This window comes from Cherax quadricarinatus, chromosome 14 (assembly GCF_038502225.1).
Source record: "Cherax quadricarinatus isolate ZL_2023a chromosome 14, ASM3850222v1, whole genome shotgun sequence".
NCBI lineage: Eukaryota > Metazoa > Arthropoda > Malacostraca > Decapoda > Parastacidae > Cherax > Cherax quadricarinatus.
In genome coordinates, this window is record NC_091305.1 from 19,839,775 (window position 1) to 19,866,474 (window position 26,700).

At 38.6% G+C, this 26,700-nt stretch overlaps 1 protein-coding gene across 2 annotated transcripts in view; it reads left to right on the plus strand.

Moving 5' to 3' along the window:
• Window positions 1-26,700, plus strand: part of Rtel1 (Regulator of telomere elongation helicase 1) — a 103,921-nt gene extending 77,221 nt beyond the window's left edge. For both annotated transcript variants that reach the window (XM_070084893.1, XM_070084894.1), the window contains exons 16-20: window positions 785-919; window positions 1,559-1,801; window positions 11,222-11,938; window positions 25,339-25,483; window positions 26,107-26,700. In XM_070084893.1, the coding sequence (XP_069940994.1) occupies window positions 785-919; window positions 1,559-1,801; window positions 11,222-11,938; window positions 25,339-25,483; window positions 26,107-26,189 (1,323 nt within the window). In that variant the 3' untranslated portion in view covers window positions 26,190-26,700. The remainder of the gene's footprint in view (window positions 1-784; window positions 920-1,558; window positions 1,802-11,221; window positions 11,939-25,338; window positions 25,484-26,106) is intronic.

The following is a 26,700-nucleotide window of genomic DNA, read 5'->3' on the forward strand; positions in this document are numbered from 1 at the left end:
GAGACCAAGGAAATGAGAATACAACCATAAATACTTTACGAAAATAGACCACAAAGTCGGCATTTTAATTAAAAAAAATGGTTGGATTTTTTTTTTTCTCATTATGCACTGCGTGCTCCAGGATTTTTTTTATATGGTGCACACTGACCACACAGACCCATTCTCTCACATGTGGGCCTACCAGCTTTCTCCTGCTTGATTTGAAGCCGCTAGAATTTATGAGTATATATACGTCAAACACTGTACCTCGTAAGACGTATATATACGGCTGTGACAGTCAAAGGGTTAACTAGGATGACCCTTACCCCTCCTCCTCTCCACTACAGATTTATGCACCCTCCAAGTCATCCTATGTTGCTCCATCCTCTCTAATTGGCCAAACTACCTCAACAACCCCATCCGCAGTCCTCTGAATAATACTTTTAGTAACTCCACACCTCCTAATTTCCACACTACAGATTCTCTGCAACTGCACACCACTTCCTAATTTCTACACTACAAATTCTCTGCATAATGTTTACACCACATATTATTATTATTATTAAAAAATATACTGATGTAAATACTCTTATATCCAGTACCTCATTTCAGGTATATTTTTCAGGAATGTAACATGCACATAACTTTCACTAAAATCTGTGAATGATTGTGAAAGTGTGCCTTTTTTCAGGTCGCTCTGCCTCAGTTGGAGACAGTCAGTGTGTTAAAAAAATTACCTCTTATTTGAAGAAAAGTATTTTCCATGCACAGGACATATTTGTTAATACAGTACTTAATTTTTCAGGTTTCAGAAGGCTTGGATTTTGCTGATCGTAATGGCCGTGCTGTTATTATCACAGGATTACCATACCCTCCTTTTAAAGATCCCAGAGTTATTTTAAAGCAGAAATATCTTGAAGAAACACGATGTAAATACAAAGTAAGTTGTATGTAATAGTTTTGTTATAAATTACCAAACCATTAATTAATAAATCCATATTATTCAATAAATTTGATTTACTCTTTATGTATGCAGTCTATGTATACTAGAATATTATTTAGCATGTAAAATATAAATGATAATTCTGTAAAGTATCAATAACTATTAGAAATTTTTGGTAATAATATGAAGTATTGTTTCACTTTAATTTATGCATTTTCATATATTTGTGATTTTTAATACAGCCTCTCCTCACTTAACGATGGAGATAGGGACCTAAGACCCTGTCAGTAAACAAATTCGTCACTAAACAGGGAGCATACTATAATCGTAGTGGATTTGTGTCAACCATCTTTGATATTGTTTTAATGTCACATTTACCCTATTTATAACATTTCTGGTATATTTTTAAATGTTTATACAGCAGTGTACTGTATATTGTAATAAACATAATTGAGGAAATCAGCTCTATTATACATAATTTATGTATAAATACTGGTCAGAGAACCCGTCGTAAGCCCGAGGCGTCAGTAAACGAGTACATCACTAAGTGAGGAGAGGCTGTAGTGTATATACAGTTGAACTTTTTCATCTGAAATGTTTTAATCTGGAATATTCCTGTGTATTATTTATTTTCAGCGAGGGCTTACAGGCCAGGCTTGGTATCAGTTAGAGGCATCGCGAGCTGTTAATCAAGCTGTTGGCAGAGTCATTCGTCACAAGGATGACTTTGGAGCAATAATTCTATGTGACAGTCGTTTTTCTGCTGCCAGTTTTAAAGCTCAGTTGTCAGCTTGGATTAGACCTTACATTCATGTTTACAATATGTTTGGTCCTGCCATGAGAGATATTATTCAGTTTTTCAGGAATGCACAGACTTTGGTAAGTTTCATTGTGTTCATATCACGTACTGTACTGCATAATACTGTATTAGAGGTAAGCAACATATTTAGCTATTTTATTAAGAAGCATTGTTTACAGTACATACAAAGCACTCCCAGATATAGGACTTGTGTGGAGTCTTGGTCTATAAAGTGGCTCTCACCTATTTATTTTTTAATCTTATCTTTCCATAACAATTTGTTACTCTTACTCTGGAGCCTTCCCTATGTCAATTAAAGGGTTTCTGGAACCATCTCATTCCCTAATCCATGGTTTTGGATCCTTAACAACCCTAATCAAATTGTTTCTGGTTTGCGTAATCCATGTCCATTCATAGTTATTTTTTGGCTCCAGTCCTGCTTAGATGATGCTAATTTTTTCAGTCAGAGCTACTGAGAGAGTGAGGAAGTAAAAGAATAAAAGAATAAGCAGTTGTATTAGGATTACATGTAATAGTTTTATAAAGTTATACAGTATATTTTAAACCCAATGGTTGAGTGTCTTTATCTATCTTGTGTTATTTTATGTGTATCCTTGTAAAGCTTATAGTTATGTGAGTATTTATGATACTCTCTAAATAATTCTATTATGCTTCAGAAGTTAGAAATAAAGATAAACTGTAGCTTGAACACTGATATGTTACTGATTAAAAAAAAATAAATATGAAAAGTCAGTATTGCTATTGGTAAGGTTGGTAGACAGTAACCACCCAGGGAGGTACTACTGTCCTGCCAAGTGAGTGTAAAATGAAAGCCTGCAATTGTTTTACATGATGGTAGGATTGCTGGTGTCTTTTTTTTTGTCTCATAAACATGCAAGATTTCAGGTACATCTTGCAACTTTTACTTATACTTAGTTCACATACATGTACACATTTATGTATATGCACTCTTTCTTTCTTTCTTTCTTTCAACACACCACCCATATCAGACCAAAGGCAGGGTGGCCCAAAAAGAAAAACGAAAGTTTCTCTTTTAAATTTAGTAATTTATACGGGAGAAGGGGTTACTAGTCCCTTGCTCCCGGCATTTTAGTCGCCTCTTACAACACGCATGGCTTACGGAGGAAGAATTCTGTTCCACTTCCCTATGGAGATAAGAGGAAATAAACAAGAACAAGAACTAGGTAGTAGGTTGGTAGACAGCAACCACCCAGGGAAGTACTACCGTCCTGCCAGATGACTGTGAAACAAAAACCTGTAACTGTTTTGCATGATGGTAGGATTGCTGGTTTCTTTTTCTGTCTCATAAACACGCTAAGATAACAGGGATATCTTGCTACTCCTACTTACACTTTGGTCACACTTCACAGACACGCACATGCATATATATATATACATACATCTAGGTTTTTCTCTTTTTTCTAAATAGCTCTTGTTCTTTTTTATTTCTTCTATTGTCCATGGGGAAGTGGAAAAGAATCTTTCCTCCGTAAGCCATGCGTGTCGTATGAGGCGACTAAAATGCCGGGAGCAATGGGCTAGTAACCCCTTCTCCTGTATACAATTACTAAAAAAGAGAAGAAGAAAAACTTTATAAAACTGGGTTGCTTAAATGTGCGTGGATGTAGTGCGGATGACAAGAAACAGATGATTGCTGATGTTATGAATGAAAAGAAGTTGGATGTCCTGGCCCTAAGCGAAACAAAGCTGAAGGGGGTAGGAGAGTTTCAGTGGGGGGAAATAAATGGGATTAAATCTGGAGTATCTGAGAGAGTTAGAGCAAAGGAAGGGGTAGCAGTAATGTTAAATGATCAGTTATGGAAGGAGAAAAGAGAATATGAATGTGTAAATTCAAGAATTATGTGGATTAAAGTAAAGGTTGGATGCGAGAAGAGGGTCATAATAAGCGTGTATGCACCTGGAGAAGAGAGGAATGCAGAGGAGAGAGAGAGATTTTGGGAGATGTTAAGTGAATGTATAGGAGCCTTTGAACCAAGTGAGAGAGTAATTGTGGTAGGGGACTTGAATGCTAAAGTAGGAGAAACTTTTAGAGAGGGTGTGGTAGGTAAGTTTGGGGTGCCAGGTGTAAATGATAATGGGAGCCCTTTGATTGAACTTTGTATAGAAAGGGGTTTAGTTATAGGTAATACATATTTTAAGAAAAAGAGGATAAATAAGTATACACGATATGATGTAGGGCGAAATGACAGTAGTTTGTTGGATTATGTATTGGTAGATAAAAGACTGTTGAGTAGACTTCAGGATGTACATGTTTATAGAGGGGCCACAGATATATCAGATCACTTTCTAGTTGTAGCTATACTGAGAGTAAAAGGTAGATGGGATACAAGGAGAATAGAAGCATCAGGGAAGAGAGAGGTGAAGGTTTATAAACTAAAAGAGGAGGCAGTTAGGGTAAGATATAAACAGCTATTGGAGGATAGATGGGCTAATGAGAGCATAGGCAATGGGGTCGAAGAGGTATGGGGTAGGTTTAAAAATGTAGTGTTAGAGTGTTCAGCAGAAGTTTGTGGTTACAGGAAAGTGGGTGCAGGAGGGAAGAGGAGCGATTGGTGGAATGATGATGTAAAGAGAGTAGTAAGGGAGAAAAAGTTAGCATATGAGAAGTTTTTACAAAGTAGAAGTGATGCAAGGAGGGAAGAGTATATGGAGAAAAAGAGAGAAGTTAAGAGAGTGGTGAAGCAATGTAAAAAGAGAGCAAATGAGAGAGTGGGTGAGATGTTATCAACAAATTTTGTTGAAAATAAGAAAAAGTTTTGGAGTGAGATTAACAAGTTAAGAAAGCCTAGAGAACAAATGGATTTGTCAGTTAAAAATAGGAGAGGAGAGTTATTAAATGGAGAGTTAGAGGTATTGGGAAGATGGAAGGAATATTTTGAGGAATTGTTAAATGTTGATGAAGATAGGGAAGCTGTGATTTCGTGTATAGGGCAAGGAGGAATAACATCTTGTAGGAGTGAGGAAGAGCCAGTTGTGAGTGTGGGGGAAGTTCGTGAGGCAGTAGGTAAAATGAAAGGGGGTAAGGCAGCCGGGATTGATGGGATAAAGATAGAAATGTTAAAAGCAGGTGGGGATATAGTTTTGGAGTGGTTGGTGCAATTATTTAATAAATGTATGGAAGAGGGTAAGGTACCTAGGGATTGGCAGAGAGCATGCATAGTTCCTTTGTATAAAGGCAAAGGGGATAAAAGAGAGTGCAAAAATTATAGGGGGATAAGTCTGTTGAGTGTACCTGGTAAAGTGTATGGTAGAGTTATAATTGAAAGAATTAAGAGTAAGACGGAGAATAGGATAGCAGATGAACAAGGAGGCTTTAGGAAAGGTAGGGGGTGTGTGGACCAGGTGTTTACAGTGAAACATATAAGTGAACAGTATTTAGATAAGGCTAAAGAGGTCTTTGTGGCATTTATGGATTTGGAAAAGGCGTATGACAGGGTGGATAGGGGGGCAATGTGGCAGATGTTGCAAGTGTATGGTGTAGGAGGTAGGTTACTGAAAGCAGTGAAGAGTTTTTACGAGGATAGTGAGGCTCAAGTTAGAGTATGTAGGAAAGAGGGAAATTTTTTCCCAGTAAAAGTAGGCCTTAGACAAGGATGTGTGATGTCACCGTGGTTGTTTAATATATTTATAGATGGGGTTGTAAGAGAAGTAAATGCGAGGGTTTTGGCAAGAGGCGTGGAGTTAAAAGATAAAGAATCACACACAAAGTGGGAGTTGTCACAGCTGCTCTTTGCTGATGACACTGTGCTCTTGGGAGATTCTGAAGAGAAGTTGCAGAGATTGGTGGATGAATTTGGTAGGGTGTGCAAAAGAAGAAAATTAAAGGTGAATACAGGAAAGAGTAAGGTTATGAGGATAACAAAAAGATTAGGTGATGAAAGATTGAATATCAGATTGGAGGGAGAGAGTATGGAGGAGGTGAACGTATTCAGATATTTGGGAGTGGACGTGTCAGCGGATGGGTCTATGAAAGATGAGGTGAATCATAGAATTGATGAGGGAAAAAGAGTGAGTGGTGCACTTAGGAGTCTGTGGAAACAAAGAACTTTGTCCTTGGAGGCAAAGAGGGGAATGTATGAGAGTATAGTTTTACCAACGCTCTTATATGGGTGTGAAGCGTGGGTGATGAATGTTGCAGCGAGGAGAAGGCTGGAGGCAGTGGAGATGTCATGTCTGAGGGCAATGTGTGGTGTGAATATAATGCAGAGAATTCGTAGTTTGGAAGTTAGGAGGAGGTGCGGGATTACCAAAACTGTTGTCCAGAGGGCTGAGGAAGGGTTGTTGAGGTGGTTCGGACATGTAGAGAGAATGGAGCGAAACAGAATGACTTCAAGAGTGTATCAGTCTGTAGTGGAAGGAAGGCGGGGTAGGGGTCGGCCTAGGAAGGGTTGGAGGGAGGGGGTAAAGGAGGTTTTGTGTGCGAGGGGCTTGGACTTCCAGCAGGCATGCGTGAGCGTGTTTGATAGGAGTGAATGGAGACAAATGGTTTTTAATACTTGACGTGCTGTTGGAGTGTGAGCAAAGTAACATTTATGAAGGGATTCAGGGAAACCGGCAGGCCGGACTTGAGTCCTGGAGATGGGAAGTACAGTGCCTGCACTCTGAAGGAGGGGTGTTAATGTTGCAGTTTAAAAACTGTAGTGTAAAGCACCCTTCTGGCAAGACAGTGATGGAGTGAATGATGGTGAAAGTTTTTCTTTTTCGGGCCACCCTGCCTTGGTGGGAATCGGCCGGTGTGATAATAAATAATAAAAAAAGAACTAGAAAGAAAATAGAAGAATACCCAGAGGGGTGTGTATATATATATGCTTGTACATGTATGTGTAGTGTGACCTAAGTGTAAGTAGAAGTAGCAAGACATACCTGAAATCTTGCATGTTTATGAGACAGACAAAAGACACCAGCAATCCTACCATCATGTAAAACAATTACAGGTTTTCGTTGTACACTCGCTTGGCAGGACGGTAGTACCTCCCTGGGCGGTTGCTGTTTACCAAAATACTACCTAGGTATATGCACTCATCTGCATTTTCTTTAAGTTTATCTTAATAGTTCTTGTTCTTATTGCTTTTCCTTTATTATCCATGGGGAAGTGGAATAAGAATCTTTCCTCCGTGAGCCATGTGTGTTGTAAAAGTCAACTAAAATGCTGGGAACAATGAGCTAGTAACCCCTTTTCCTGTATAGCCTACTAAAAAGAAAAAGAAGAAAACCGTCAAAGTAGGATGTTTGAATGTGCATGGATGTTGTGCGAATGATAAGAAAGAGATGATTGTGGATGTTATGAACGAGAAGAAGCTGGATGTCCTGGCTTTAAGTGAAACAAAGCTGAAGGGGGTGGGAGAGTTTCAGTGGGGAGAAATAAATAGGATTAGGTCAGGGGTTTCAAATACAGTTAGAGGTAAAGGAGGAGTAGCAATAATGTTGGAGGATAAGTTATGGCAGGAAAAGAGGGAATATAAATGTATAAATTCAAGGATTATGTGGAGTAAAATAAGGGTTGGATGTGAAAAGTGGGTTATACTTAGCATTTATTCATAGATTTACAAGTGATAATTCCTGGAGAAGAGAGAAGTGTAGAGGAGAGAGAGATTTTGGGAAATGTTGAGTGAGTGCATGGGGAGTTTTGAACCAAGTGTGAGAGTACTTGTGGTTGGGGATTTCATTGCTAAAGTGGGTAAAAATGTTGTGGAGGTGTCATGTAGGGGGGTATCGGAATGAATGATTACTTGGGGTTTATGGGAGTAAGGGAGTCAGTAGGCAGGGAGTAGGTAGGGGATTGGCTAGGAGAGGTGAGTCGAGTGACGCGCGGCGTAGGTAATGACAGGTCAGTGGTGACCACCACGACACTCTCATTAACTCGACACTACTCACTAACATATGCCTCGCCCACTCTTCACTCATATATAAACATAATAAAATATAAGAAATAGGAATAAATAAAGGGGACAGTGAATATTACTATTCTACTCAAACACAGTTTATTATTAAGTCTTTGTACAATAATATATTTGGGAACAGAACATTATTGTGGTTTAGATAAATGGAGTGGTACACATAAGCAGTGAGACAGGGAACACAATCAACTTGACCAAAATGAATGTAACTTACAATATAGTTCAGAGGGCAGTTCATCACAGGAACTAAGCCACAGGTCCCAAGACCTACACAGCACGAGTACTGCGCCAAGCCAGTACTCTGCCCAATGCCTCCAACAGTCTCCTCCAGAGACTTCAGCAGCCTTCTCCCGAGCCCTGCACCCCAGCAGCAGCTCCGCTCGAAGTCTCTGCTCAGGAGCTCTGCACCCCAGCAGCAGCTCCGCTCGAATCTCCTGATCATGCTCTTCCTTGGGCTTTTATGGTGGTCCAAGCACCCTCCACAATGAGGTGTGCACACGTGGTGTTGATCTGACGCCGTCCAGAACAAAAGACCTCAGTCTTAAGCCGGAAAGGCGTGTCTCTGACAGACATTTGCCAAGGCAAGGTGACCATATAATTGGTTAAATTAGGTCTCCCCAGAGACCTCACAAGCCCAGCTGAACTACATCACAGAGGGAGTAGTAGGTAAATTTGGGGTGGCAGGGATAAATGAAAATGGGGAGCCTTTAATTGAGCTATGTGTAGAAAGAGGTTTGGTTATAAGTAATACATATTTTATGAAAAAGAGGATAAATAAGTATACAAGGTATAATATAGCCCGTAATGAAAGTAGTTTGTTAGATTATGTATAGGTGGATAAAAGGTTGATGGGTAGACTTCAGGATGTACATGTTTATAGAGGGGCAACTGATATATCGGATCATTATTTAGTTGTAGCTACAGTTAGAGTAAGAGGTAGATGGGACAAAAGGAAAATGGCAACAACAAGTAAGAGAGAGGTGAAAGTGTATAAATTAAGGGAGGAGGAAATTAGGGTGAGATAAAAACAACTGTTGGCAGAAAGGTGGGCTAGTGCAAGTACGAGTAGTGGGGGGGAGGGTTGAAGAGGGTTGGAATTGTTTTAAAAATGCAGTATTAGAATGTGGGGCAGAAGTTTGTGGCTATAGGAGGGTGGGTGCAGGACGAAAGAGGGGTGATTGGTGGAATGATGAAGTAAAGGGTGTGATAAAAGAGAAAAAGGTAGCTTATGAGAGGTTTTTTTTACAAAGCAGAAGTGTTATAAGAAGAGCAGAGTATATGGAGAGTAAAAGAAAGGTGAAGAGAGTGGTGAGAGAGTGGAAAAGGAGAGCAGATGATAGAGTGGGAGAGGCACTGTCAAGAAATTTTCATGAAAATAAGAACAAATTTTGGAGTGAGATAAACAAGTTAAGAAAGCCAAGGCAGTGAATGGATTTGCCAGTTAAATATAGAGTAGGGGAGTTAGTAGATGAGGAGCTGGAGGTATTGGGTAGATGGCGGGAATATTTTGAGGAACTTTTAAATGTCAATGAAGTAAGGGAGGCGGTAATGTCATACACTGGTCAGGGAGGTATAACATCTTTTAGGAGTGAAGAAGAGCAGGATGTGAGTGAGGGGGAGGTGCATGAGGCATTACGTAGAATGAAAAAGGGTAAAGCAGCTGGAACTGACGGGATGATGACAGAAATGTTAAAAGCAAGGGGGGATATAGTGTTGGAGTGGTTGGTATTTTTGTTTAATAAATGTATGAAAGAGATGAAGGTACCTAGGGATTGGCGGAGAGCATGTATAGTTCCTTTATATGAAGGGAAGGGGGGACAAAAGAGATTGTAGAAATTATAGGGGAATAAGTTTACTGAGTATACCAGGAAAAGTGTACGTTAGGATTATTATTGAAAGAATTAAAGGTAAGACAGAGAGTAGGATTTGGAATGAGCAAGGAGGCTTTAGAGTGGGTAGGGGATGTGTAGATCAAGTGTTTACATTGAAGCATATATGTGAACAGTATTTAGATAAAGGTAAGGAACTTTTCATTGAATTTATGGATTTAGAAAAGGCATATGATAGAGTGGATAGGGGAGCAATGTGGCAGATATTGCAAGTATATGGAGTAGGTAGTAAGTTACTAAATGCTGTAAAGAGTTTTTATGAGGAGAGTGGGCTCAGCTTCGGGTTGTGTAGAAGAGAGGGAGATTACTTCCTGGTAAAAGTAGGTCTTAGACAGGAATGTGTAATGTCACCATGGTTGTTTAATATATTTATAGATGGGGTTGTAAAAGAAGTAAATGCTAGGGTGTTGGGGAGAGAGGTGGGATTAAATTATGGGGAATCAAATACAAAATGAGAGTTGACACAGTTACTTTTTAGCTGATGACACTGTGCTTATAGGAGACTCTAAAGAAGTTGCAAAGGTTAGTGGACGAGTTTGGGAGGGTGTGTAAAGGTAGAAAATTGAAAGTGAACATAGATAAGAGTAAGGTGATGAGGGTATCAAATGATTTAGATAAAGAAAAATTGGATATCACATTGGAGAGAGGGAGTATGGAAGAAGTGAATGTTTTCAGATATTTGGGAGTTGACTTTCAGAGGATGGGTTTATGAAGGATGAGGTTAACCATAGAATTGATGAGAAAAAGGTGAATGGTGCATTGAGGTATATGTGGAGACAAAAAATGTTATCTATGGAGGCAAAGAAGGGAATGTATGAAAGTGTAGTGGTACCAACTCTCTTATATGGGTGTGAAGCTTGAGTTGTAAATGCTGCAGCAAGGAGACAGTTGGAAGCAGTGGAGATGTCCTGTCTAAGGGCAATGTGAGGTGTAAATATTATGCAGAAAATTCAGAGTGTGGAAATTAAGAGAAGGTATGGAGTTAATAAAAGTATTAGTCAGAGGCCTGAAGATGGGTTGTTGAGGTGGTTTGGTCATTTAGAGAGAAAGGATCAAAGTAGAATGACATGGAGAGTGTATAAATCTGTAGGGGAAGGAATGTGGGGTAGGGGTCGTCCTCGAAAAGGTTGGAGGGAGGGGGTAAAGGAGGTTTTTGTGGGCGAGGGGCTTAGACTTCCAGCAAGCGTGCATTAGCGTGTTAGATAGGAGTGAATGGAGACTAATGGTTTTTGGGACCTGACGAGGTATTGAAGTGTGAGCAGGGTAATATTTAGTGAAGGGATTCAGGGAACCCAGTTATTTTTATATAGCAGGACTTGAGTACTGGAAATGTAAAGTACAGTGCCTGCACTTTAAAGGAGGGTTTGGAATATTGGCAGTTTGGAGGGTTATGTTATATATCTTTTATATGCTTCTAAACTGTTGTATCTAGGTGCCTCTGCAAAAACAGTGATTATGTATGAGTGAGTTGAAAGTGTTGAATGATGATGAAAGGATTTTCTTTTTGGGATTTTCTTTCTTTTTGGGTTACCCTGTTTCAGTGGGAGACGGCCGACTTGTTGAAAAAAAAAAAATATGTATTGTGCTTTTCATGTTATGTATATACTTTTTCTAATCTATATCAATGTTTTAAAAGGTAAATTGATGCATGCTGTATCTTTATTTTTAACAGTTGCCACAACCAGAAGCCAAGAGTAATGGTCGACCAGCCATCAGTGTTGAATATGAAACTAATGAAGCCTTAGCTCTGCCTTCTGTGTCTGCTCAAGCTTTCCAGGCAGGACCCTCCCGACATTTGATATCAGACTCTACGAAGAAGAAGATGGCTGAGGCACTTAGCAAAGAGGCTGATTTTAATAATATTTGGTCTAATATGAACTATGCAAAATCTGGTGATGCTGAAAATGTTGTGAAATGTGATGGCTCGATATTTACAGCTTTGGAACAAAAATCTTCAGTTGTTAATTTCAATTCTTGCAATATTTCATCTGAGAATTTATCAAACTATACTAGTATAAAGGTTCAAAACAAGAAAAGAAAAATTAAAATTGTATCTAAAAGTGATTCAACAGATACAATAGGTTCTGTTGAAAAGCAGGATAGTCAGAGTTCTTTAATACAAGTTCTGAAGGCTTCAGACCAGAAAGAGAATAGTTCACCAGACATGTTTGAGTTGGGATCATCAAGTACATCACAAGAATCATCAGGTACATCACAAGAGAATAAAACATTTAGTCAGGAGAACTTTTTAAAGCCTCCAACCTCTCTTGGTGTACAAGTAAATATTGCAGCATCAAGCACCAAACCATTGCTGACAGTGGAGCCCTCAACTTCCAAGAAGGACTGTGAAGATAAGAAGTTGAACTCAGTTGCTGCATATATACATGAAGTGAGCAAATGAAGCCTTAATATGTAACTTAATGATACTTCTTTCTTCTTTCAACAAACCGGCTGTATCCCACCGAGGCAGGGTGGCCCAAAAAGAAAAACGAAAGTCTCTTTTTTTTTTAAATTTAGTAATTTATACAGGAGAAGGGGTTACTAGCTCCTTGCTCCTGGCATTTTAGTCACCTCTTACAACATGCATAGTTTACGGAGGAAGAATTCTGTTTCACTTTTCCATGGAGATAAGAGGATATAAACAATAACAAGAACTAGTAAGAAAATAGAAGAAAACCCAGAGGGGTATGTATATATACATACTTGTACATGTATGTGTAGTGTGACCTATGTGTAAGTAGAAGTAGCAAGATGTACCTGATACTATACAGTATAAAACATTTATAGTCATTTTTCATTTGTTTATTCTTCAATTGTAGTCACAGTTCAGTAATATAAAAATTTAATTTTTTCACAGATTCATGGATTACATTACAGTGGACCCTCGAATTTCATAATTAATCCATTCCAGAGAGTGTGACGAAAGTTGAAATTTATGATTGGCGAAACCATTTTCCCCATAAGAAATAATGTAAATCCAATTAATCCGTTCCAGACACCCAAAAGTATTAACAAAAAATATTTTTTTTTTACATTAAATATAGATTTACATACAGAAAACAATGAGACATCAAGTACATGTTGCCGACACAGCTTGCAACAGCTTTGTCAGGGTGATATTCCTCCATAAACCATTGCACCTCTCTCCACTTTACACAGATGCCCTTAAGCTTTGAAGAAGGCACCTTTTTCCATCTCTATTCCTCCTCTGAAGCAATTTCTGAGCTGTGGTCTGTTGCTGTTGCAGATGAAGGTCTTGCAGCTCTTCAGTGGTTAGCTCTTCACTGTGGTCCTCCACCAACTCATACACATCCTGGCCACTCACATCCAACCCCATGGAATTCCCCAGTGCCACAATAGATTCCACAACTGGCATAGGGTTGTCAGGGTCAGCCTCAAACCCTTCAAAATCTTTATCGAGGACACAATCTGGCCACGGTTTTCTCCAAGCAGAGTTCCAAGTCCTGGAAGTCACTCCCAGCCAAGCCTTGTCTATAAGGCCTATGCAATGAAGGATACTGAAGTGATATTTCCAGAAGTCTCTTAGGGTCAATTGAGTGTCTGAGGTCACATCAAAGCACCTTTGAAACATTATTTTGGTGTAGAGCTTTTTGAAGTTTGAAATGATCTGCTGGTCCATGGGCTGGATGAGAGAAGTGGTATTAGGGGGCAAGAACTTCACTGTGATGAAACTAAACTCCTCCATTTGGTCATCCAAGTCTGGAGGATGAGCAGGAGCATTGTCCATTACCAGGAGGTACTTGAGTGGCAGTTTTTTTTTTTTTTCCAGAAGATATTTCTTCACACTCGGGCCAAACATTTCATTGAACCAATCAAGGAAAATTTCCCTCGTGACTCATGCCTTACTGTTAGCCTTCCACATCACACACAATTTACTCTTGGCAACACTGTGTTTCTTGAACACTGGGATTTTCAGAGTGATACACCAGTAAAGGCTTCACTTTGAAATGCTTACTAGCATTACCACAGAACATGAGAGTTAGCCTGTCTTTCATAGGCTTGTGTCCTGGCAATGCTGTTTCCTCCTGTGTGATGTAGGTCCTCTTTGGCATTTTCTTCCAAAAGAGGCCTGTTTCATCACAATTGAACACTTGTTAGGGGAGGAATCCTTCAGCCTCTACATAGTTTTTGAATTCCTGCACGAATTTTTCAGCCGCACGCTTGTCAGAACTTGCAGGCCTCGCCATGCCTTACTACACTGCGTTTGCCACTATGCTTCTTAAATTTCTCAAACCAACCTTTTCCTGGCCTTAAATTCACTAACATCACCACTCTTTCCAGGTATTTTCTTTATGAAATTGGCATGCAACTGCCTTGCCTTTTCACAAATTATCGACTGCATAACACTATCTCCTGCTAACTGTTTTTGGTTGATCCACACCAACAACAATTTCTCAACATTGAGTATTTGTGATCTCTTATTTATGAGCATATTTACCCCTTTTGCAAGAACAGCTTCCTTGATTTCCTTTTTCTTCGCCACAATGGAAGCGATGGTTATATGGGTCTTCCCATACATTCTGGCAAGATGGGCCACATGCACGCCACTTTCATATTTTGCAGTGATTTTTCTTGAATTCTATCGTGTTTCTCACATTCTTTACTAAAGGGCTGGCACTAGAAGCTTTCTTTGGGCCCATTAGAAGTTGCAAGCACGAAAAAGAATGAAATATTACAAAATGTATCGTATGAATGCGTGGGGTTGTGTTCACTCGCCAATAAACGATGCCACACTGACTGGAAATGGTGTGTGGGGTGCCACTCATACGCGTTTGGACGAGCGATGAATGGCAAGCCAAATTTCGAACCATGAGGCTATTTTGACGAAAAAAGTTGTCGATAGTTGAAATTTACGAAGCGCGAGCCTTATGAAACTTGAGGGTCCACTGTATTTAACCTTTTCACTGTTGGTCCCATAATATTACGGTTTGCAAGTATCAGTCTCATAATAGTGCGCCAAAATTCAAGCAGCTTCCAATCTTGCGGGACAAAGCTGGTAGGCCTACATATGAGAGAATTGGTTTGAGTGGTCAGTGTGTGTAGTATAATGAAAAAATCTGCAGCATGCAGTGCATAATGAGAAAAAAAAACTGTGACCATGTTTTTCATTTAAAACAGTGAATTTGCTGTGTGTTTTCGTATGGTATTTATGGTTGTATTCTTGTTTTCTTAATCTCGTTTGATGGAATGAAAGATATATTACAGGACTAAAGATGATTTTGAATGGTTTACGGAATAAAACTACCTTGAAATTGAGCTCAAAGAAGCGGAAATGTTCAATTTTTGCCGATGTTCAAGAGTAAACAAATCACGTCATGCGTCCAATACACATCAGCTGGTGGGTCTAATATGCTTTCACAAATGCGTTGATATTATTTATATCATTTTTACAATAATGCAATAGTCATCATAACAGTAAATCTTCTATTTTTTGTGTGAATAAAAGTTCAAAATGGAAAGTAAGTGTAATTTAATAGGGGCCTGGAGATGTGACTGATGAACAGAGAAAATGTTATTTTAGTTCTAGGAATGCTTGCGTTGTTAATTCTGGACCCTATTTTGAAATTGGCCTTCCTTGAATTGTGTATGAAATTGGTCAAATTACCAATTTCTGATCACTTTATTGGGTAGTTGAAATTGGTAAATGAGTGGTTTCTTGTACAGTACTCAGTTGATAAAACAAAAGGAGTTCTAATGAAATAGCTATGAGTTTGGTCGACTGGAACGATGGAATTGGTCAAAAATAGGGCTCAAAGTGAGCAGAATCACAGATGCGTAAATATCGCTGAGACTGCTTATTTTGCGAGAGTGTAATTTCATAAGTTTTACATCAAATTTCATACTTTTGGTGTCATCACCATCGAGAAAATATTCTCTATCATTTCATAAGAAAAAAAAATATATAGTATATTTTTTTTAAATTCTTCAACACTGAACGCAAGTTTGTGAGCAGGGGTTGTGACAGTGTTAGATTTAAAAAAAAAAAAAACAGGAAACATTGTTAAAAAGTAATAATTCTTTCTCCACACTGCAACTGTTAAGAGCCAATGTAAATTTATATTACAAATTTATTATTTTAACCCTTTCATGGTCCAGACCCCTGATCTGAAGCTTGTCCACAGGGTCCAAGAATTTTCAAAATTTATTTTTTGTTATTTTTCCATATGAAATGGTACAGAATCTTTTTTTTTTTTTTGAGGTAATAAAACAAAAAGTAAAAAATTTGATGGAAAATTTAAAATATTACGCTATCATGAGTTTTGCTGTGTCAGCAATATCTACACATCGGTGATTTTGGCCACTTTGACTCCTATTTTAGGCCAGTTACATTGTTCCAGTCAACCAAATTCTTAGCTGTTTTGCTAGTATGCCTTCTATTTTATCAATTGAGCACAAGAAACCACCCAGTCAACTATTTGAACTACCCAGTAAAGTGATCGGAAATTGATAATTTGGCCAATTTCACACAAATTTCAAAATATTCCAATTTCAAAATAGGGTCCAAAATAAATGATGCAGGCATTCTTTGCACTAAAATAACATTTCCTTTGTCCATTAGCTATGTTTCCAGGCTATACACATGAATTCCATTTTGATTTTTTATTCATGCAAAATTTTTAGTCACACCAAAAAAATAGAAGATATATTGTAATAATTGTATAAATAAGGTCAGTGCATATTTTTTTTTTTTTTTTTTTTTTTTTTTTCAACAAGTCGGCCGTCTCCCACCGAGGCAGGGTGACCCAAAAAAGAAAGAAAATCCCCAAAAAGAAAATACTTTCATCATCATTCAACACTTTCACCACACTCGCACATTATCACTGTTTTTGCAGAGGTGCTCAGAATACAACAGTCTAGAAGCATACACATATAAAGATACACAACATATCCCTCCAAACTGCCAATATCCCAAACCCCTCCTTTAACCCTTTGACTGTTTTCGACGTATAAATACGTCTTACGAGCCAATGTTTCTGACGTATATATACTCAATAATTCTAGCGGCTTCAAATCAAGTGGGAGAAAGCTGGTAGGCCCACATGTGAGAGAATGGGTCTGTGTGGTCAGTGTGCACCACATAAAAAAAATCCTGCAGCACACATTGCGTAATGAGAAAAAAAAAACTCTGATCGTTTTTTTGGAATAAAACGCCGACTTTGAGGTGTATTTTCGTATAGTATTTATCGTTGTATTCGCGTTTTCATGGTCTTAGGTGATAAAATGGAAAACATATTACAGAAATAGAGATGATTTTCATTACTTTTACGATGAAAACGACCTTGAAACTGAGCTCAAAGTAGCGGAAATGTTCGATTTTTACCAATGTTCAAGAGTAAATAAATCACACCACACGTCCAATACACGTCAACTGGGGAGTCTAATATTCTTTCACTAGTGCACTGATATTATTTATACCATTTTTACAATAATGCAGTCGTCTGCATAACAGTAAATTTTGTATTTTTTTGTATGAATAAAAAATCAAAATAGAAAGCAATAATAATATAAGAGGGGCCTAGAGATGTGACTAATGAACAGAGCATATGTTATTTTAGTGCCACGAATGTCTACCTTGTTTATTCTGGACCCTATTTTGAAATTGGCGTCTTTTTTATTTTGCGTGAAATTGGCCAAATTGCCAATTTCTGACCACCATATTGGGTAGTCCAAATTAGTAAATGGGAGGTTTCTTGTACTCAGCTGATAGATAAAATGGAGTTCTAAAGAAATAGCTATGAGTTTGGTCAACTGGAACAATGGAATTGGCTGAAAATAGGGCTCAAAGTCGGCGAAATTGCCGATACGCATATGTCGCCGAGACCGCTAACTTCGCGGGAGCATAATTCCACGAGTTTTCGACCAAATTTCGAACTTTTGGTGTCATTACCATCGGGAAAAGATTCTCTATCATTTCATAAGAAAAAATAATTTTTTTTTTTTTCAAAAATTGAGCGACATAGAATGACAGTTTCAGAGAGGGGCCTGAAACAGTCAAAGGGTTAAAGTGCAGGCATTGTACTTCCCATTTCCAGGACTCAAGTCCGACTATATGAAAATAACCGGTTTCCCTGAATCCCTTCACTAAATATTACCCTGCGCACACTCCAACAGATCGTCAGGTCCCAAGTACCATTCGTCTCCATTCACTCCTATCTAACACGCTCACGCACGCTTGCTGGAAGTCCAAGCCCCTTACCCACAAAACCTCCTTTACCCCCTCTCTCCAACCCTTTCGAGGACGACCCCTACCCCGCCATCCTTCCCCTATAGATTTATATGCTTTCCATGTCATTCTACTTTGATCCATTCTCTCTAAATGACCAAACCACCTCAACAACCCCTCTTCTGCCCTCTGACTAATACTTTTATTAACTCCACACCTTCTCCTAATTTCCACACTCCGAATTTTCTGCATAATATTTACACCACACATTGCCCTTAAACAGGACATCTCCACTGCCTCCAACCGTCTCCTTGCTACTGCATTTACCACCCAAGCTTCACACCCATATAAGAGTGTTGGTACTACTATACTTTCATACATTCCCTTCTTTGCCTCCATAGATAACGTTTTTTGACTCCACATATACCTCAATGCACCACTCACCTTTTTTCCCTCATCAATTCTATGATTAACCTCATCCTTCATAAATCCATCCGCCGACACGTCAACTCCCAAGTATCTGAAAACATTCACTTCTTCCATACTCCTCCTCCCCAATTTGATATCCAATTTTTCTTTATCTAAATCATTTGACACCCTCATCACCTTACTCTTTTCTATGTTCACTTTCAACTTTCTACCTTTACACACATTCCCAAACTCATCCACTAACCTTTGCAATTTTTCTTTAGAATCTCCCATAAGCACAGTATCATCAGCAAAAAGTAACTGTGTCAATTCCCATTTTGAATTTGATTCCCCATAATTTAATCCCACCCCTCTCCCAAACACCCTAGCATTTACTTCCTTAACAACCCCATCTATAAATATATTAAACAACCATGGTGACATTACACATCCCTGTCTAAGACCTACTTTTACCGGGAAGTAGTCTCCCTCTCTTCTACACACCCTAACATGAGCCTCACTATCCTCATAAAAACTCTTTACAGCATTTAATAACTTACCACCTATTCCATATACTTGCAACATCTGCCACATTGCTCCTCTATCCACTCTATCATATGCCTTTTCTAAATCCATAAATGCAATAAAAACTTCCCTATCTTTATCTAAATACTGTTCACATATATGCTTCAATGTAAACACCTGATCTACACATCCCCTACCCACTCTAAAACCTCCTTGCTCATCCGCAATCCTACATTCTGTCTTACCTCTAATTCTTTCAATTATAACCCTACCGTACACTTTTCCTGGTATACTCAGTAAGCTTATTCCTCTATAATTTTTACAGTCTCTTTTGTCCCCTTTCCCTTTATATAAAGGGACTATACATGCTCTCTGCCAATCCCTAGGTACCTTCCCCTCTTTCATACATTTATTAAACAAAAGTACCAACCACTCCAATACTATATCCCCCCCTGCTTTTAACATTTCTGTCATGAACCCATCAGTTCCAGCTGCTTTACCCCCTTTCATTTTACGTAATGCCTCACGTACCTCCCCCACACTTACATTCTGCTCTTCTTCAGTCCTAAAAGATGGTATACCTCCCTGACCAGTGCATGAAATTACTGCCTCTGTTTCTTCCTTAACATTTAAAAGTTCCTCAAAATATTCTCGCCATCTTCCCAATACCTCCATCTCCCCATCTACTAACTCCCCTACTCTGTTTTTAACTGACAAATCCATATTTTCCCTAGGCTTTCTTAACTTGTTTAACTCACTCCAAAATTTTTTCTTATTTTCATTAAAATTTCTTGACAGTGCCTCTCCCACTCTATCATCTGCTCTCCTTTTCCACTCTCTCACCACTCGCTTTACCTTTCTTTTACTCTCCATATACTCTGCTCTTCTTATAACACTTCTGCTTTGTAAAAACCTCTCATAAGCTACCTTTTTCTCTTTTATCACACCCTTTACTTCATCATTCCACCAATCACTCCTCTTTCCTCCTGCCCCCACCCTCCTATAACCACAAACTTCTGCCCCACATTCTAATACTGCATTTTTAAAACTATTCCAACCCTCTTCAACCCCCCCACTACTCATCTTTGCACTAGCCCACCTTTCTGCCAATAGTCGCTTATATCTCACCCGAACTTCCTCCTCCCTTAGTTTATACACTTTCACCTCCCTCTTACTTGTTGTTGCCACCTTCCTCTTTTCCCATCTACCTCTTACTCTAACTGTAGCTACAACTAAATAATGATCCGATATATCAGTTGCCCCTCTATAAACATGTACATCCTGGAGCCTACCCATCAACCTTTTATCCACCAATACATAATCTAATAAACTACTTTCATTACGTGCTACATCATACCTTGTATATTTATTTATCCTCTTTTTCATAAAATATGTATTACTTATTACCAAATTTCTTTCTACACATAGCTCAATTAAAGGCTCCCCATTTACATTTACCCCTGGCACCCCAAATTTACCTACTACTCCTTCCATAACATTTTTACCCACTTTAGCATTGAAATCCCCAACCACCATTACTCTCACACTTGATTCAAAACTCCCCACGCATTCACTCAACATTTCCCAAAATCTCTCTCTCTCCTCTACACTTCTCTCTTCTCCAGGTGCATACACGCTTATTATAACCCACTTTTCACATCCAATCTTTATTTTACTCCACATAATCCTTGAATTAATACATTTATAGTCCCTCTTTTCCTGCCATAGCTTATCCTTCAACATTATTGCTACTCCTTCTTTAGCTCTAACTCTATTTGAAACCCCTGACCTAATCCCATTTATTCCTCTCCACTGAAACTCTCCCACCCCCTTCAGCTTTGTTTCACTTAAAGCCAGGACATCCAGCTTCTTCTCATTCATAACATCCACAATCATCTCTTTCTTATCATCTGCACAACATCCACGCACATTCAGACTTCCCACTTTGACAATTTTCTTCTTCTTATTCTTTTTAGTAATCTTTACAGGAAAAGGGGTTACTAGCCCATTGTTCCCGGCATTTTAGTTGACTTTTACAACACGCATGGCTTACGGAGGAAAGATTCTTATTCCACTTCCCCATGGATATAAAAGGAAAATTAATAAGACCATATGTGAACACATATTAGACCCATCAGTTGATGTGATTTGTTTACTCTTGAAGTGGCAAAAATCAAACATTTCCACTACTTTGAGCTTAATTTCAAGCTATTTTCAGTCCTATATCTAATTAAAATCATCTCTTTTTTTGTAATATCCTTGATTCTGTCAAATGAGATTAAGAAACCACGAATACAACTATAAAAACTGTACGAAAATACACCGCAAATTCGCTGCTTTAAACCAAAAAAAACATGGTCGCAGTTTTTTCCTCATTGTGCATTGCATGCTGCAGGATTTAAATAGGAGTGAGTGAAGGCAAGTGATTTTTCTGATTTGACGTGCTGTTGAAGTGTGAGCAAGGTAACATTTATAAAGGGATTCAGTGAAACCAGTTATCCGAACTTGAGTTCTGAAGGTGGGAAACACAGTGCCTACACTCGGAAGGAGGGGTGGGGATGATGCGGTTTGGAGGGCCATCTGAATTATGGTGTTGGTGCCCTTCTGGCAAGACAGTGATTGAATGAATGACAATGAAAGGTTTTCTTCTTTGTCAGGTCACCGTACTTTGGTGGGAGATGGCCGGAGTGTTAAAAAAAAAAAAAAAAAAAAGTGATTTACTATTTAACAAATTTAAATTACCAGTAGTGTCACAATCTGAAAATATGAAACAGATTTTATTCCTTGGCATTTTTATTTCCAAATGTATCATCAGCATTGTACAAGAGTATGTTTAATCACTTTGGAGTGTATAGAATGTTTTATTTTGAATAATCCACTATTTTTTTTTAACATGTCAGCTGCTTCCCACCAAGGCAGGGTGACTCAAAAAGAAAGGAAAACCTGAAGAGAAAGAAAAAACTTTCATCATTCAACATTTTCACCATCACTCATACATAATCACTGTCTTTGCAGAGGCGCTCAGATACGACAGTTTAGATGTCCCTCCAAACTGCCAGTATCCCAAACCCCTCCTTTAAAGTGCAGGCATTGTACTTCCCATTTCCAGGACTCAAGTTCGGCTAACTGGCTTTCCTGAATTCCTTAACAAAATATTACCCTGCTCACATTACAACAGCTCGTCAGGTCCCAAAAACCATTAGTCTCCATTCACTCTTTTCTAACATGCTCACGCACTCTTGCTGGAAGTCCAAGCCCCTCACCCACGAAACCTTTACCCCCTCCCTCCAACCTTTTTGAGGATGACCCCTACCATGCCTTCCTCCTACAGATTTATAAGGTCTGCAAGTCATTCTGCTTTGTTCCATTCTCTAAATGACCAAATCTCCTCAACAACCCCTCTTCATCCCTTGGACTAATACTTTTAGTAACTCCACACCTCCTCCTAATTTCCACACTATGAATTCTCTGCATAATATTTACACCACACATTGCCCTTAAACAGGACATCTCCATTGCCTCCAGCCTCCTTCTTGCTGCAGCATTTACAATCCATGCTTCACACCCATATAAGACTGTTGGTACCACTATACTCTCATACATTCCCCACTTTGCCTCCATGGATAACGTTTTTTGTCTCCACAGATATCTTAACGCACCACTCATCTTTTTTCCTTCATCACTTCTGTGGTTAACCTCATCCTTCATAAACCCATCCACTGACAAGTCAACCGCCAAATATCTGAAAACATTCACTTCTTCCACACACCCTCCCTCCAATGTGATATCCAATTTTTCTTTATCTAAATCGTTTGATACTCTCATCACTTTGCTGTTATCTATGTTCATATCCAATTTTCTACCTTTACATACCCTCCCAAACTCGTCCACTGACCTTTGCAGTATAATATTACTAATGTAATACTGTAAATAAAGGAATATACCAGGATATGGATATCCTTTCACAGCTTCACGGCACTTCAATGAGTGTAATACTGTAGTTATTCCAGGACGTTATAGTGATTCAGTTTCTTCACCTTTAACTATTCAAAACTTTATTAGTACTTAAAACATTTCCTGAAATATTCTATTTGATAGTTTGACTTGTGCAGTGAAACAATAGCCATTTGGTTGTACTAAGAAACAGGATAGCATTGTAAATGTTTAGCTGCCAGGTATACATAACTTGGAAAGGAAGAAGAAAACCAGAAAATACATAGTGAGATGAAAGGTGATAATAGATAATGAGTCACAGCAATTCTGAGATGGGGAGTTTGTAAATCGAGATAGTGAGTTAAATTGAATCATTAATGTTGACCTGTCTGCTTTAACCCTTAAACTGTCCAAATGTAGATCTACATCCACTTGCAGGGGGCTCCAAACGTAGATCAACGTTTTTTTTACGTGCTTTCAAATGGGGAAAATCAAGGTAGGAGCGCTATGCACGTGAACGTAAATCTACATTTGGACAGTTTAAGGGTTAAGGAAGTTTGCCATGGAAAGCAGTAACAGAAGAATGAAAATTTTATCATAGTATTTTACCATGCATCATTCAACTTAATATGGGCATCTTGCAGTAGAGTGACAAGGGGACTGATAATGAGGCATCCAGCAATGATACCTTACTACTGATTATATTTGAGTGAGTGGAATTGGTAACTAATTAGGGACAATTGGAACCAAGGCAGGGTGACCCGAAAAAGAAAAACTTTCACCATCATTCACTTCATCACTGTCTTGCCAGAAGGGTGCTTTACACTACAGTTTTTAAACTGCAACATTAACACCCCTCCTTCAGAGTGCAGGCACTGTACTTCCCATCTCCAGGACTCAAGTCCGGCCTGCCGGTTTCCCTGAACCCCTTCATAAATGTTACTTTGCTCACACTCCAACAGCACGTCAAGTATTAAAAGCCATTTGTCTCCATTCACTCCTATCAAACACGCTCACGCATGCCTGCTGGAAGTCCAAGCCCCTCACACACAAAACCTCCTTTACCCCCTCCCTTCAACCTTTCCTAGGCCGACCCCTACCCCGACTTCCTTCCACTACAGACTGATACACTCTTGAAGTCATTCTGTTTCGCTCCATTCTCTCTACATGTTCAAACCACCTCAACAACCCTTCCTCAGCCCTCTGGACAACAGTTTTGGTAATACCGCACCTCCTCCTAACTTCCAAACTACGAATTCTCTGCATTATATTTACACCACACATTGCCCTCAGACATGACATCTCCACTGCCTCCAGCCTTCTCCTCGCTGCAACATTCATCACCCATGCTTCACACCCGCGTTGGTAAAACTATACTCTCATACATTCCCCTCTTTGCCTCCAAGGACAAAGTTCTTTGTCTCCACAGACTCCTAAGTGCACCACTCACCCTTTTCCCCTCATCAATTCTATGATTCACCTCATCTTTCATAGACCCATTCGCTGACACGTCCACTCCCAAATATCTGAATACATTCACCTCCTCCATACTCTCTCCCTCCAATCTGATATCCAATCTTTCATCACCTAATCTTTTTGTTATCCTCATAACCTTACTCTTTCCTGTATTCACTTTTAATTTTCTTCTTTTGCACACCCTACCAAATTCATCCACCAATCTCTGCAACTTCTCTTCAGAATCTCCCAAGAGCACAGTGTCATCAGCAAAGAGCAGCTGTGACATCTCCCACTTTATGTGTGATTCTTTATCTTTTAACTCCACGCCTCTTGCCAAGACCCTCGAATTTACTTCTCTTGCAACCCCATCTATAAATATATTAAACAACCACGGTGACATGGGATATGAAATAAAATAGATTTTGAATTTGCTGAGTTTGTAATTGATGAGGTAAATTACAAAATATATTAGAAAATTACAAGAGTGCTAAGGAACTTGTGGAAAGACAGGTTCGTCATTTGATACCTAAAAGGTAGGCACATACGTACTAGAGCATAGTGATGCTAAAACTTATATGGGTGTGAAGCTCGGTCTTTCAAGGTTGTAGCTAGTGAAAATGTCTCGTCTGAAGTCCATACATGGTGTGATTATTATGTATTAACAAAATGTGGAAGACTGGTGGCATGAAAAGTATAATTAAAATTTCTGTGGGGTTGTTGAAACAGCGTGGTCATGTAGAAAGAATGAAGCAAAAAAGTTTTATTAGGAGAGTACAAGAATTTAGTATGGATGGAAGTGTAGGGAATGTCTGAAATTAATTTGAAGGAGGGTGTGAAAGAAAATTATTATTATATTCATAAAAAGTGCTAAACCCATTAGGGTCATTCAGCATAACACAGCAGAAGTGTAAAAGATAGTATAGGGGAAGCAGAATGTAAAATATAGTCAAGGGGGAGGCAGAGCTGTTAGTGGTGGGAAACAGTCATGTGCAAAGGATACTAATGCTGTACAGTGGACCCCCGCTTAACGACCACCTCCAAATGCGACCAATTATGTAAGTGTATTTATGTAAGTGCGTTTGTACGTGTATGTTTGGGGGTCTGAAATGGACTAATCTACTTCACAATATTCCTTATGGGAAAAAATTCGGTCAGTAGTGGCACCTGAACATACTACTGGAATGAAAAAAGTTCGTTAACCGGGGGTCCACTGTATATGTATTATTAACACATGGTGCGACAACCAAAAATAATACATATTTGTACTCTTGAATTTACAGGTAAAGTCATCACTGAGCAAAGAAAAATATGCTGATTTCTCAGCAGCAGTAAAGAATTATAAGCAAAGCAGTGATTATGAGAGAGTGGTGGACATTCTAACTTCCCTTTTTATCGACAATCCTCAACATCACCGACTCTTTAGAAGTAAGCATTTTTTATTTAATAATTTATTTATTTATTTTACCACAGGTCATCTCCCACCAAGGTAGGCTGATCCAAAGAATGAAACACATTCAACATAATTCATTCAGCTGATGTTTTGTCTGTCATAAGCTTGCAGACAGTACCTTTCATATGTATTCATGCAAGACAAGTCACAGGGGGATTGAAATCTTCAGCTCAAGATCTTTTTGCATGTCTTTGTGCATCATCAGAAGCTATGCAATGTTCCAAGAACAGCAACAGGTGGACTGAAGGAAAGTTTTCGCAGAGGGAAGGTAGCGTGTTGATGCTGGCTGAGTTGGAACATGCCAGTGTCATCATGTTATCTTCCCTCTGAGAAAACTTTTCCTCAATCCACCTGTTGCTGTTCTTACAGCATTGCATAGCTCCTGATGACACACAGAGATGTGTGAAAAATCTTGAACTGAAGTTTTATGTTCTCCCATGGCTTGTCTTGCATTGTCAAGATTGCCTGTTTACGACTGTATTGCAATATATATTCATGTATAATTGTGAAATTTTTTATTGAGGATTATTTTAAAATTTAAATCCAGATATTTTTATTAAAAGGAATTACTGTATACTAATCATATTTATTGTTTTAGAGTTTGAACAGTTCCTGATTAAAGATCATCGACCCATGTTTCGAGACACTTGTTCGCAAATGCTGCAGAAACAACTACACTGAGAAGTAGTCATGATGTTTAATATACTGAAGATGAAGGCAAAATAAGGAATCCTGACAGAGTGAAGTTACTGTATCTAAAAATTGTAAAGAAGTTTGAACTGCCTTACTTGCAAGGAACTACTCATAAACCTTTAAATATTAAACTAAAAAACTTGAATTGAAATATAAATGTATTAAAGACCATGTTTTTTGTGATTATTAACTCAAAAGTTTTGAAAAATTACAACAGAAGTTTACAAATATTTGAGAAACACTACAAAGTAGCACCATTTAGAGGTAGTAAATTCTTGGCTTCTGTCATTTAACCTTTATTGTCATAATGTGAATAACTTTTGCACTGAGCTTGTCACATCAATTTGTCTTTGACATTAGGTAGCTAGCCTCTTTCTTTTGCAAGTCCCACTTTTTATATGTACAGGTAGCAAGAGACACTTTTTATAACAGCTTTTAAATATTTAAAGAGGCATTTTTTAGATATGCAAAATAAATTGTTGCCTTGCAAGTTATTTTT